The following is a 14209-nucleotide window of genomic DNA, read 5'->3' as shown; positions in this document are numbered from 1 at the left end:
AGCCATGCTGTGAGTTTGCCAGTGCTAAGCTGCATCATCACAGAGTAGCTTTTGTAGTTAATAACAATTGCTCAAAGGGAAATAATCGGGTCTTTGCTTTTGAACAGATTAAATGAAAACAGTTTACAAGATGCAGTAGCGTGGTAAGCTTTGGGACATTTGTGGCCAGGTTTTTAGGTTTCTAAAGCAGGGATGGGAAATCCAGTGATGAGAGTTAGCCGTAGTGGCTGTTTTGTTGTGCCTCCAACAGTAAATGAAATCAAGTCTTTATTCGGAACAGAGGGAAAGTAACATGGTGTCCCAGGTGTAAATCAGTTGCTGTTTGAAAGGACTCTGGTTTTCTGCAGCCAGAATTGCCCAGCACTGTTCCATAGCACCCTTCATTTAAGGGAAATTCACTTATTTCTGGGGCAGCATCTCAAGAAAGGAAAAGCGAACTTTTCCGTCATCAAATAAACAGACAGAGTGGAGAGTTAAGCACATCGGATTCTTGCCTTGTTTATTTTTACTGTTCTAAAAGCCAGTCAGATGATCCAGATTGTTGCGGTTGTTTTCCTGCAGCACAGGAAAACCCACAATTTGTCCCATTAGCACTCGTTAGTGAGAAATGTGTGCTCTGTGTCCGCAGACCCCTGCGTGAGTGACTTCCTCCTGACTCACCAGGTCTTCATGCCCTCCAGCCAGCTCTGCCCAGCCCTGCAGCACCAATATCCTCCCAATACAAGCGTTACTCTGTCTCTCTCTCTCTCTCTCTCTCATTCTCTGTCACACTCTCATTCTCTGTCTCTCTCTCACTGGGTCTCACATTCATTTTCATTGCTGTGTACTCTCTATCTCAATTTTCAATTTCCAAGTGTATTTTGCTTAATTGGAATGGAAAACATACATGCTGCCAAAGCACATGCATGCCAACCAGGAGAAACGAGGTTAAAACAATATCCCAAGACCACAATAACTGGTTACTTACAATGATATAAACATAAAATAGCTGATTAAAAGAAAAGAAAAAAATATTCTCTCTCACTCCAGTTGGTTCTGTCTAATTACACCTCTTGTCATCTCTCTCAACTCTCATTCTCTCTAAAACCCTCATAGCATTTTCCCTTGTCTCACAGTCATTACAGTCAAGGGTAGTGAAGCTACAAAAGGTCTATTTCTGACTCCACATGGGCAGAGGCTCTGCTAACGTCAGGCTGGCAAGGCTTTTCTCAAAGCTCTACAGGGGAATATTTGTGGCGCGCGACGGAGAGCTCGCGCATGTTATTCAGCGTTCCGGCAAAAAATGCAGCGTGTGTGATTTTTAAGTCGGAAAACAGATTGATGTCGGGATGTTACTGGAAACTCCAGAGCAAGGGAGAGAGCCACAGCGGGCAGCCGGCTATGGGGTTTTTAACTGTTGTGGTCTTTCGGATTGCGTGTGTGTGTTTGCGTGCGCAGTCTTAAAAACCTGGGTAGCGCGCTGGTGTGTGTTCCCATACCAGTGGCAGCAGTAACAGAGCCAGTATGCCCTCAGCGTGTACATGGGTCTGTGTGAGCGATGATGGCGCCTTAACCCTCTGTGCACCTACCACGTGGAGCCGTCTGAAGGCTCGGAGCTGGAGAAGGCGGCCTACTCCCTCAACAAGAAGCAGAAGATTATCCGGCTGGTGGCCCAGTGGGTGGTTCTGTACGGCCCGCTCCTCAAGGACGACCCACCCGCGCAGGAGTTCCTGGAGGTGAGGGGAGGGGTGGGGGCGCTTACTGCTGTGGACAGATAGCCTTTTGAGGTCATCTAAGTGCACTTTGGGCTGTTCTCTGCAAAACAACCAGTACTGTAACCTTACAGCTACGATTTATCATGTATATCTAATGTAGTTCAGGCTCGAAATTAAGAACATTTTTCATGGGAAGGGATTAAAACTATTTGAAAAGGAACCCAGAGAAAGAGTTCAGCTGGACATGCCTGGCATACACAAGGTCAGTGGTGCTTGTGAGGCTGGTTTACGAATTTTTACATGCAGCAGCAAAAGCTTTCCCTTGGTTCCATTGTGATGCAGAAATGCCATTAGCTGCTTTTTGATCTAAGCCCTCACATGCACACACTAGTTCAGCGATGAGGCTGACTCCGTGTTTGTGTTGCGGGTGTCTGTGGGCTGGGGCTAACAGAAGCTGCGGGGAGAGGTGATGGGAGACTCTCGGCTGTCCAGCATGCTGAAGGAACAGCTACGGGACAGGAGAAGAACCCGAGTGTGAGTAAATACACTCATATACTCATATACATACTCACACATACACACACCCATACTTACATACATATTCATATACACACATCCATACTCATGTACATACTCACATACATATGTCTCTTTCATACACATACGAATACTCACATACTCATACACACAATCACATATATACTGTAGAATCTCTCTCACATACAATAATTGCACATGCTCGTGCGCACACTTACATATATATATATATATATATATATATATATATGTCTCTCTCCCTCACTAACACATATTCACATGCATACATCTCTGTGTGTCACACACACACACACACACACACACACACCTCATGCCCACACAGGTGTGACACTGACCGAGGGTAACACATTTGTTCGACTGCACTCGTTCAGTACATACACTGCACATTATATTACAGTGCACAAACCAGACACATGCTCTTGTATTATAGCTGATCACCACCAACTGATTGGCTTCAACATGTCTATCAAGTCAAGCGTAACAAGTTTTGATTTCTCAACGTGCATTCTGTTTCAGGCTGGAAAATGGATACCAAACACTCTCAAAGGTTAGCTCACAGCCCTGCATTTTCTTTTACAAGACGGTCCGTCAGATAAGAAAAAGACGCAACGAGGCTCCGACCTTTACGGCCCTGCACGGCAAACACAGGAGCCTGTGGAAAAGTAAAGGTCAACCGGCCCTGACTTCCTGTGGAAAAAGAACCTGATGTCTGGGATAAGGTTTATCTGCATTTCTCAGACAGAGACGAAAAAAAGAGACCCACATTTTCGTAATTGCTCTTTGGTTTGTCGTTGATCACTCTGTTCGTGACTTTCCATCTCATTTGTCTTTATATATTCAAGTGTGATAATCTGATGAATATTCAGTAGTAGGGAGTGTTCTCATATTTCTAACCTTTGCCTGGCTCCTCTCAAATGCAGCTAGTTTACCATGCGTCTCCATACTTAAGGACATTATTGGTAATGTGGTGTATTTGTTTTCTTCAGAAAACTGTTCTTTCTTTCACTGCTTTCATTTAAAGAAAGATAGGAATCCAGTGTCCCTTTTTTAGCTTCATGTGTTCTTCTCTGACCAGCCTTTGTTTTCTTCCCTTAAGCTCAACCACCAATTTGACTGGTTCTCCAATCATGAGGAGCCAGTGGGGAAGTGCCAGCCAATCAGAGCGCAGGACAAAGGTCTGAATGTGTGCTGCCTTTTCACATGATTCATTCAGTTCCTTGGAAAAGCCATTCTCTACGGTCAATGCTTCCTCAACTGTTATCATTCTTGTATCAGAGGATCGTGTTTCACTTATTAGTCTGGATCTTGAAGACACACAGACTTCTAAATTTGACATTAAACTATTGTATCCGAGAATAAATTTAATATGAATGTCCCTAACACTAAACCCAGTCCTCCGTCTCATCCTCTCTTACAATTTCTTGTTTTCAGTCCTGTATGAGATCTTCCGACTTGACCATAGCTCCATTACCCTGATGCTCCCGGTCAATACCTCTGTTCAGGACTTGATGTCTTCCTTAGTCAACCCAGGAGGAGACCATGTCCTGGTCAAAATGAACTCTGCAGGAGGTAATCAGCTACATATTAAAGGTGCCGATTGTAAACATGATAACCCACATTTACATTTCACAGGGAACCACCTTTTTATACTTTAATAGAAAAATGGCAAGTTCGTTGTTTACAGTCCATTACTTCCCTGGAGGAGCTCTGTTAAGCCACTGTTAACAGGTTTAGTCTTCACACCGTTAGTCTTAGTACACAACACCCTACAAAAAAAACCGTTGTGTAGGTTGTCAAGCTTTTCCTTATTTCATCACACCATGCAGACCAATTCCTTTTTATTTCATTCACCCAGAACTGTTATTCCCATTACGTAATCACTGAAAGGTCACGTGACGAGAGTAAAGTTAAACAACAATGTCACGTGTGGTCATGCATGCTTGCCATTGCACAGGCTGGCTGTGTGTGTGACTGTCTGTCCTTTGTGTTGATCTCAGACAGGGCACAGCTCAAACTGGATGCCACGGCGGTCTACACATCGCTGGGGGTCAACGAGAGGCTCTTCCTCTGCACTGCCAGTCAAGTGGAGCAGCTGGTACGGCTACCGGTCGCCTCTTCAGTCTCACCCCTCTTACACTGCCTGCGCCATAGGTCGAGGCCACCGGTGGCATACTTTTAATTGCATATTTATTTAATAAACTGTGCTCTCAAACTCACCTTTAAAAGTAGTTAACCAAAAAACCAGCCTGCTGTGCGGTAGCATACAATGTAGAATGACTTCCCAAACACATATACACTACACACGCACACACAATATTATTGACCAAGAGTTGGATGAATGAATGAATAACGTAGCAAGCATTAATGTGGTTTAGGAGGAGCATATCTCAAGAGAGACCTCTGTTTTGGAGCGGTGATTTCAGCAGAAGTAGAATTTTAGGATGAGGGTATGGAATTACAAGGGTGATCTGGTCCTCCCAGATGCCCCTGAAGGAGCAGCAGGGACCAGAAGTGGGGACCATGGACACCCTGGAGCAGATGAGCTCCAAGGACATCGCCAGCCAGCTCAGCAACTATGACTGGGAGCTGTTCGGAGCCATGCACGAGGTGAGGGCCAGCCTGCGAAACAGGTGACTGTCAGCTGCAGGCGCCAGCCAGTGCATGCATGCAGGTAGACCCCCCCCCCCCCCCTTCCACTCCTCTTATCGCTACTCACAGACAGGTACGAGCCTTGAGTGACTCAGACACAGGTGAGTACGTCCGGGGGGGGTTGACTGTCACTCAAGCATTTTGTCGCAGGCATCTTCTCTCTGGAATCTGGGATCTGATAAGGCTCGTGTCTCTATCAGATTGCCATGTGACGACTCCAGAGAAGCAGAAGGACAGCTGCTTCCTGCAGTTTGCTTGCGTGTGCATGGATTCTGAAGTTGTTCTTGTCCTGCATTACAACTATTGATTGCTGCTTTTATGTTGTTTGGAGTTCAATTCTCTCTTTCACTCAAAGTAACATAAAATAATCCAAGGTTGTTTCTTCTCTCTCCATCAAAATCAGAATTCAATAGAATTGGCCAAATCAAAAGAATAAAACAGTGGACAAGGCATGCTGTGGTCTCTCTTTGTCCCAGACTCAGTCTAACCAAAATGTGCTTTGTTTTTGAGAAACAAATTTCAGCTTTATGTTTATTTCCCACACAACAGTTTGCGTTTATTCAGAACAATGGTCGTTGCATTTCGATTGCATCGGTTTCTCCAGCTCTGTTTTCCTGAGAATCGGTTTCCCAAACTCTACATAAATTCCAGGCAAATGAATGTGTTTTCCTCAGCGTGGTTAAATAAAATACTATTTATTTGCAGACACTCTAATCCAAGGCGTCTGACAAAGCTTTTGTTTTTTTTACTTGCTATCCATTTACACAGCTGGATATTTACTCAAGCAATTCTGGTTTAGTTAATTACTCAAAGGGCACAATGCTAGTATACCTTCTAGGACTCGAACCTGCAAAACCATTGCATTACGAGCTCAGCTCCTTGACTGATACATGATGCAACAGATATGTCTTCCGCTAATGGCATCCTCCACTGGCGCCCCCCTCAGGTGGAGCTGGTCTACTACATTTTCGGCCGGCACAAGTTCCCGGGCACCACCACGGCCAACCTGGAGCGCTTCGTCCGGCGCTTTAACGAGGTGCAGTACTGGGTGGTGACCGAGCTGTGCCTCTGCGGGGACCTCGTCAAGCGTGCCGCCCTGCTGAAGAAATTCATCAAGATCGCCATCGTGTGAGTCTCGCAAGGCCCCGTGTTCCCAGCGGCTCCTTAAACGGGATGTTTGAGAATTACCTGCAATGCAGCTGCTGTTCAGCTCAATTTGTTCATGGACTCCTTTGGGGGGATTCACAGAGGGGACATTACATTCAATGACAACTGAACTGTAATTCAGTAATGACTGGAACAGGGAACAAGAGTTCCGCAAACAGCCTCCATTCAAGACGACCATAAATGTTGTGGCAATTGTAGAAATGTTGTTCTGAATTCCACTTCCGGCTTTCATGAAATTCAAGCTTTACCCAACCCTACCATCTTATGTAACCCTTTACAATTGAGCTTGATGGAAGGAAACAGATTAAGATGACCGACATTCGCTGACAGTATACCTCAGAGTGCCATTTAACTGCTTTGGTAGTAACAGTTGCTTGCGTGAAGTTTATTTATTGGTGAATCCACCCCTTTAGGTGAATCTACCTCTTTCTGAACCCACCTGCCTTAACCAGAAGCTAGCATGATCAAAATGTCAACCATTCCCCCCTAATTACACCATATTCATTTTGACGGTTGCTTAGACTCAGCCATCTGCAAATTAACTATGTGGGGCGATCCACATTTAATTATGAGCTAAGTCAATCCCTTGGTTTTCTCTGCAGTTATCTGGCTTGTGCTGTATGAAGTCTGTGTGTGTCTCATTTCAGACTTAAGGAGCAGAAAAACCTCAACTCCTTCTTCGCAGTGATGTTTGGACTGAGTAACAGCGCAGTGCAGAGGCTCTCCAAAACGTGGGAGGTGAGGGTTTGAGGAAGGGAGGGAGGGTTTAAGTGAAGCTTTGTCTCTTTTCATTCTACAAACCTTGATGTTCATTTTATATTAATTGATTAACATTCCATGCTTCTGAGTGGCTTGGTCAGCTAAGGTGATTATTCAAAGTGCTGGCTGTGCCCTCCAGCCCGGGTTCGGGCCCAACTGTGTCATCAGCCATCATCCAATGAATTGGAGCCCACAGCAAAAAATTTGCTTCGTTCCACTGAGGTGCCACTCTCAGCCACCCCTGTGAGTCATCAGGCCCCTAAGAGACCCTCCAGTGACATCTGTCAACACACGCCTACCCTCCAATCGGTGTTCGCTTCACTGTGGTGCACTGTGGCACTAGTGTGCAGAACAGTGTGTGCAGGCGTGTTAGTGTATCGCAAAATGCATTCACTTCCCCTGACACTCCTGTGTGAGAGCAGGGGTTGTTGCATCGAGACGAGCCTAATATAGAATTGGAAATTCCAAAAAGGAGGGTTTCACAAGGGGGGAAAGCATAAAACAGATGCCTCATATTTGCTGCGCCAAGAGTTTGAGCTTGTCGGCAGAATATGAAAAGAGTGCAGTGGAACGCACATGCTTGCTTTGGAGAAGAAAGGGAAGATTACAGCTCGTGCGGGTTTGTCAAAACAAAAATATTACCAGGAAGACTTATATAGGAACAAGAATTAATGTTTTTATCCTGTCTGACAGAGAGTGCCAAGCAAGACAAAGAGGATGTATTGTGCTTACGAAAGATTAATGGTAAGTCACAATACTAAAGATACTTCTATTTGCAGCTGCTAAATCCCTGTTTTGCTTGATCCTTTACTTAAAGTATATCTGCATCAATCTGTAGTGCCAAAAATACAAAAAAGGAGTGCGTTCTGCACAGAGCTGTAGAATTCAAGCGCAAAAAGCTGTTTTTTTTTCACAATGTGCCCACACACTACATGACTTTATGAAACACACGTAGTTCTCTTACATTTCAAGTCTCTCTGAGTAAGACCATCTGCTGAATGATAAAATGCAAAATAACAATGTGAACACATGTGTACGTGTGTCTGCCCCTCAGGATCCCTCTCGCAACCACAGAGCGTACCGGCTCGCCGTCGCCAAACTCAGCCCGCCCTACATCCCGTTCATGCCCCTACTGCTTAAAGGTAAGCCCCTCGTCGTCACGGCTCCGGCACCAATCACAAGAGGTGTGCAAGTCCTCAAACTAGTGGCACGTTGCGTTCTTCACCGACAGCAGAGTGAACATGAAGCGGGACAAGTAGCTCTACACCAAGAGTTTTGGATTTGTCAACTTTGACAGTTAAGCTCAAACTACTGTCATTTGTAGAGCAAGTTACATTTCTGGTGTTTTCGTGAAGAAGAGAGAGGGGAATGATTTCCTTTATGCTGAAGTGTGTTTGAATTTAGCCTTTGTCTTCTAAGATGTTGCCCCTTGAACAGCAAGTATTAACACATTGTCAGAGATTTTGAAACTGTGCGTTATTATTCTTAGGCTAACGAATGTTTGCTTTTACATTTTTTACCTGATTCGCCCCATCTATTGATTTATATGAGAACAATATTTCATTACAATTCCCTCTTACGTTCAATGTTATTGTGATGAAGTGGGGCATTCACATTTTGTGGAGTGGTGCTCATGAAGGAAGCGGTATGAAACAGGTTATCGTCAGGAGGAACTTTGCCCACAAGGTGGCGATGTTGTGGTCACAGTCTTTGTTACTGTAGTAATTGGGGGCAAATATCAAATTATGTCACATTTATATTGTCAATTTATAACATTTCTTTCTGTTTTTGCATGTTTGCTGAAAAAACCTCTTGGAATCTTATGTTTTAAGGCAGGAACTGTGACAAGAAACATAAATGAGGCGTATCCTAATGTCATCTTAAAATCTGTCTGTCTTCTCATACCCTGCTTCCTATATAGACATGACTTTCATCCATGAAGGCAATAAGAACTACGTTGAAAACCTGGTCAATTTTGAGAAAATGGTGAGTGTCGTAGGGTGAGGGTTTGGCAGACAGTTGAGCATCATGTGTACATGAACAGCCTCGGTAATAGAGATTCTCATCACTCAGCACTTGCCTTGTTCTGCCTACATTTTGACTGGGGCGGATTTAGTTTTAGAGTGTGAAAAAAAAAATTATTATATGACTTACTTGCAGCTTAATCTGTAATATGATCCTGCTAATCCCCATTGGAAGTCTTTTTAAGATGACTCCAGAGTCAGATTTATCACCTGAATGAATTGCACTGTGAGCGGCTCACTCCTGGCTTTGGTAAAAAGGGCGCTCAGCAGGGAAATGAGAGCAAAGCGGCTGTGTCATCTCTGTGTGTGTCACCTTTGTGTGTGATGTCATCCCTCTCCTGTGTCGCCCCCTGCAGCGCATGATCGCCAAGACCGTGAAGATCGTGCGAGAGTGCAGGAGCCAGCCTTACGGTACAGTCGGCCGAGGCCTTTGTGATACACATCGCTAGCTCCCAAAGTATGCGAAACCTCTTCGCCAAGCCAGGAGGTCACACGGAGGCCAGCATTCCTGTGACGTCAGGCGAAGCCACTTTGTTTTGCGTTATTGCATCACCAAGTATGCATAACCGTCTATACCAGTCAAGAGGTTGAAGCCCTACCTTTTCATGCACATGAAAGAGCAGAAAGCAGCTCCTGTTCACACCATTTTTGACTGTGACACAGCAGTGATGTGCAAAACAGATAAAGGAGGACAGCCTTGTGCCAGCTGGTGGTGTTTTAAATGTCTCCCCTATCTGCTCTCCAACAGTACCTGCATCCCCACAGAAAGGCCTGACAGATCGGATGTTCCTGGACACTCCTGCAGTTCGAGTCTCCACCTGTAAGTGGCGCCATAAACCACTTACAGCTCCTCACATCTGTCAAGCAGCATAACCAAGACACACTTGCAATCACTGTTGTCTTTATTCCACAAACTTTCTTCTTTCTAATTTTGTATTACAAACATGTGATACAGGGAGTGACAAATCCATTCTGCTGAAGCAGTCTGCATGGCTGTCATGCTGGCAAATAAAAGGAGAGCTTATAGATGTTCCCTTTTTTTCTTGCATTTCCTTGTTCCCCCTTTTTCCTCACCACCTTCCCTCTGTCAAGATTCTGATCAGTCCCTCTCCCTGCGGAGTCCCACCATCGTGCATCAGTACATCCAGAACCTCAAGGTGATCGACAACCAGCGAACACTGACGCAGCTGTCCAGAGCGGTGGAGCGCTAGAGCCTGGGGCGGCCATCTTTACCCTTCACTCAGCCCCAAAAACCAAAGGAGGAAGACTCGCAACGCGCACCTCCTCCCCCCTCCAGAGCTGAGCACCGCGGAGCTCTCTTTGTACAAAAGCATTTGGGAAGACGCCACAGTGTTCAGTGTTCTACAGGTAACCCAGTGGACACATTCAAGCTGGCCCTCGGAATGCCCTGGAACGTGGCCAGGGCCTGAAAAACTGATGTTGAATACCTTTATGCCCAGGGCCCATAGTCTCTTGGCAACTGTACTGGATTCAAAACAAAACTCAACAAGCATCCCTAACTTCCCTGAATGCTGGCTTCCTGCCACTGCTGTGTCCACAACTGCACTTCTGATACAAGGAGAGACAAAAACCAAGATGTAACCGGCCATAAATTCATTCATTTGTGATAGCCGGAATCTCATTTTGTACAAAAATATTTCATATTTCATACTAAAGGAATTCCAGGAATTGATTGCCAAGGCCCACAAGTGCAGGAATTTCCTCACTTAATGGTTTCTAGAGCAAAACAAAGTGGCATAACTTAAGCAAGCTACCTACCTAGTCAGCCCCGCTTTACTGATCTGGGAGCTTGTCCATTGCCAAAACCTGGGTAGTTTCCAATTAGGTATACACTGCTTAACTCAAATTCAGATTTAATATATAAATATCACAATACCATTTTACATAGTGGCTAGCTCCCACACTCGCCTGGCAAAGCTATGAGCCACACAAAAAAAGCAGGACAACATAATCAAAGAAACAATCTCTAATTTTGTGATAACTCACTAGCCAAAGGCCGCACCCCCTCTGTTAAACAGACTGTGTAATTTCCCAGCTTCTCTCAGTACAATGAGGGCATTACAGAAACATGTGATGTTGTGGAAATCCCTCTAAACTAACAGTCCATATGTTTACTTCTGTGGCCTACATGTTATACGGTCTTGTTTTCAGTCCATTACAGCTGCCAGAGAGAATAACGTCCCTCAGTGCCTTAGTAGATGTTTCCGTCCTGAATGACCGCTTACCCAAAAAAAGCTATGCCCGTACTGCAACACACTACATTAGTGAGAGTAACTACACCATCGGCATTAGCTGTTATTTATATATTATCCAGTGCCGTATTGTCAGCCAATTTAACAGTGTTACTGCGAGCTCCATCGCTAAGGAGGCTTTGAAGCACTGTGGGGAAACATGTTCAGTTACCAGTAGTTTTCACTTTTTATTAGAAAGAAAATGCATACAAGAACAGCACAACATTTTGTAGTCTCACTTAATATAAAAACTGACATATGTAAAGCCTATTTCATACTAAGTGTGCAAGAGTTTATTTTTTTAAAATAAATTGTTAAAAAAAGTCAGTGTATTGTGTTTATTCACACAACTCACAAAGAATGTGAAGAACACAAGTTGTAAAATGTTTACATACATACACAATACACAATACATGTTGGATTTTGATTCAGTGTTGAGGAAAATATGAGCCATTTTATTTAGGCTGGATAACATTAAATTAGAGACAACAGTCATGAAACAATTAAAAAATTCCATGCACATGAGATGAATATTAATGTCACCGCAATAAAAAGCACACAATCCAAGAATCTGTAAGTACAGTGGTTTTGCTTATCCAAATAAGGTGGAAGATTGCAACAGGTGGCAAAAGTAAGTAAGTGATGCAATTGTGGGGGATAATTGTGCAGGACACCACACACAGGTACGCGCACACACACACACACACACACACACACACACACACACACACACACACACAGACAGACACGCACATAGAAACAGAAAAAAATTGAAATATTTAAAAGTGTCATCATATCTTCTTCAGTTAATGGCTATGAGAGGCCTCTCCTCCCACTTCTGCCAGAGGCTTCGTCCACTGGCTCCTCCCAGCTTGACAGCAGCTTCCCTGGGGCAGATCACCACCTCGCTCCCCCTCCCAGCACCCCTCTCCAGCTCAGTCTCTGTTCCCCCCGAGTCTGTCCCATTCCCAAATGACCCAGGAAACCCCATGCAGCCTAGCCTGGACCCTGTCTCAGCCTTGCAAAGGGCACTAGAGTCATTGGGCTGGTCCCCTTGGACACCACCGCGCCTTGCCTCTTTGGGATAACATGCTTTGTCCTGCAGGTCCACCCCCGAGTCCACGCTACCCCCGCCCCTCCCCACACTCCCCGGCTTGGTCGCGCTGTCCGCCCAGGAGATGAACCACGCCCTGGAGCGCTGAAACAGGAAGCTGGACCTGGCTCTCTCCAGCAGGGAGCGCTCCGACACTGCCTGCACCCCTGCCTCCCCCCTGGTTCTGGGGCGACTGGGGGAGGTCGCCTCTGGGCCGCGGGTCAGGGTGCTGGGCACAGAGCTCGACTCCAGAACCCCGGAGAGCCCGGAGAGTCGCCCGGACTTGTTCCCACTTCTCTGCAACCTCTCCTGACTCGCAAACACCGCTGCCGGCTGCTTATCTCTGGGCAAAGCTGGCGACTCAGCCGGGGGCTGCCAGTGCAGCAGAGGACTCGACGGGGAGAGGTAACTAAGTTCCCTCCGCAAGCTGGGCACGTGGTCAGCCTCCATGGCAGACAAGTCCAGCACGGGAGATTCCACCGGAGCAGGCAGGGAGGGATGCTGGTGAATTTCAGGACTTCGGAGCGAGGAGCTTAACCTGCCCTCCTGCTGCTGGGAGGAGGAGGCGGACCCTCCGCTGCCGAGGGTGGTGGTGGAGCCGGGCATCTTCTGCACCCCGCTGACGAGGCTGGGCTCGAGCCCTGGCCTCCAGCAGGCCAGCGGGGGAGACACCGCCGTGTGCAGCAGCCTGTTGGAGTCCCGGACAGAGCTCGCGTCGTCCGTCGTGAGGCCAATGCTGCAGGAGTCCCGGACTCCGCCGCTTAGCGTCTGGGGGCTGCAGTCCCCTGTGCTCTTCCTGCAGCCCGACAGCTCGGTCCAGTTGCTAAAGCCGCGCGTGACGCTGCCGGGGGACCCGCGCCGTGTGAGCAGAAGCGCCAGAGCCGCGCCGAGGCTGGTGGTAGAGGTGGCCTGGTCTCTGGGTGCGCGCCATGCCCCTGTCCACCCTGGCACCAGCCTCTTCCGTCTCAGGCGCTGCGCTCTGTTAAGACCACACAAGCAAACCCGTCAGCCTTCACAGACAGCCTGTCCCATCTCTCAGGAGGGTCTGCTTGTTACAACACCTCTTAAACAAAGAGCATTTGGCTTTGGATATAAATGCAAGAGCAAAGCGAGGCATAATATGGTGGAATTCTGGTAGCAAGGGTAACTACTACATGGATGCAACACAGCTTAACATGACATGACTTATTAGTGAAGAACCTGTGCTCTGCAATGCTTGTTTAACCCAAGCTTGTTTAACCTTTACTAAGAATAGTAGCATTTAAACAGAGAGAGACTGTGACTATGCCAGAACAACAATTCACTGCGTTGATGCACATTTTATTCAAATTACCTAACCTGGAGGTTGGAATAAAGAGGCAGAGCTCCTGTTGTTTTATAAAACTTTACCATAAAAATTTACCATTCCTTCCCATCATAAACACCCCCCCCCCGCATTTAAAGCATGCAGAAATGCAAAAAAATCTCACTCTCCTCAAGTAACAGGTGAATGAATATGTTGATCAGATGCTACTTACCTGCAGTAATGGAAAACCCACAGTACCAATCCCACAAGGAGGAGGAGCATGGTTACCATGATAACCAGGAGTATGATGGAATGCTGGGAGGGACCCATGTGGCCTCAGTGGTTGGACCTCTAAAATCCAGAGCAAGCTTCTTTGAAAGAGCACAACACAGACCATGATGGGAGAGTGAGTCTTCATGAACCCCGATAGTGGGCAGGGTTACCAAGCGCTGTCAATCACCTACTCACATGAACCAATCAAAAGACTTCTCTTAACAGTAAAACAAAGCTATTTTTGCCAATTAGTCACTAATAAAACATGACAGCTGTAACCATTTTGACGTTCATGGCACCTCACTCTCCCAACACAAGCTGAGTAAAACTGACACGAGAGCAGAGAGTTCCCAACAACGGGTAAAACAAAGAACAGCATGTATCAAATGAACACTGGGAAACGGCCCAGTCTCTTCACACAAGTACAGAATTTGATACCATTGAGCAAAATGTTA

The 14209-nt window shown here is 46.1% G+C and overlaps 1 protein-coding gene across 3 annotated transcripts in view; it reads left to right on the top strand.

Annotated features, from left to right (window-relative positions):
• The window catches only part of rapgef3 (Rap guanine nucleotide exchange factor (GEF) 3), a 36041-nt gene extending 24692 nt beyond the window's left edge, over nt 1–11349 (top strand). For all 3 annotated transcript variants that reach the window (XM_036532962.1, XM_036532961.1, XM_036532960.1), the window contains 16 exons: nt 629–707; nt 1565–1715; nt 2146–2228; nt 2769–2799; nt 3349–3427; nt 3684–3821; nt 4250–4347; nt 4734–4859; nt 5848–6029; nt 6716–6806; nt 7521–7571; nt 7882–7969; nt 8749–8813; nt 9208–9262; nt 9600–9671; nt 9944–11349. In XM_036532962.1, the coding sequence (XP_036388855.1) occupies nt 629–707; nt 1565–1715; nt 2146–2228; nt 2769–2799; nt 3349–3427; nt 3684–3821; nt 4250–4347; nt 4734–4859; nt 5848–6029; nt 6716–6806; nt 7521–7571; nt 7882–7969; nt 8749–8813; nt 9208–9262; nt 9600–9671; nt 9944–10062 (1508 nt within the window). In that variant the 3' untranslated portion in view covers nt 10063–11349. The remainder of the gene's footprint in view (nt 1–628; nt 708–1564; nt 1716–2145; nt 2229–2768; nt 2800–3348; nt 3428–3683; nt 3822–4249; nt 4348–4733; nt 4860–5847; nt 6030–6715; nt 6807–7520; nt 7572–7881; nt 7970–8748; nt 8814–9207; nt 9263–9599; nt 9672–9943) is intronic.
• Nucleotides 11350–14209: the final 2860 nt, after the last annotated feature.

This window comes from Megalops cyprinoides, chromosome 7, assembly GCF_013368585.1.
Source record: "Megalops cyprinoides isolate fMegCyp1 chromosome 7, fMegCyp1.pri, whole genome shotgun sequence".
In the NCBI taxonomy this organism is placed as follows: Eukaryota; Metazoa; Chordata; class Actinopteri; order Elopiformes; family Megalopidae; genus Megalops; species Megalops cyprinoides.
This window is presented reverse-complemented; position numbering and strand designations above follow the sequence as displayed.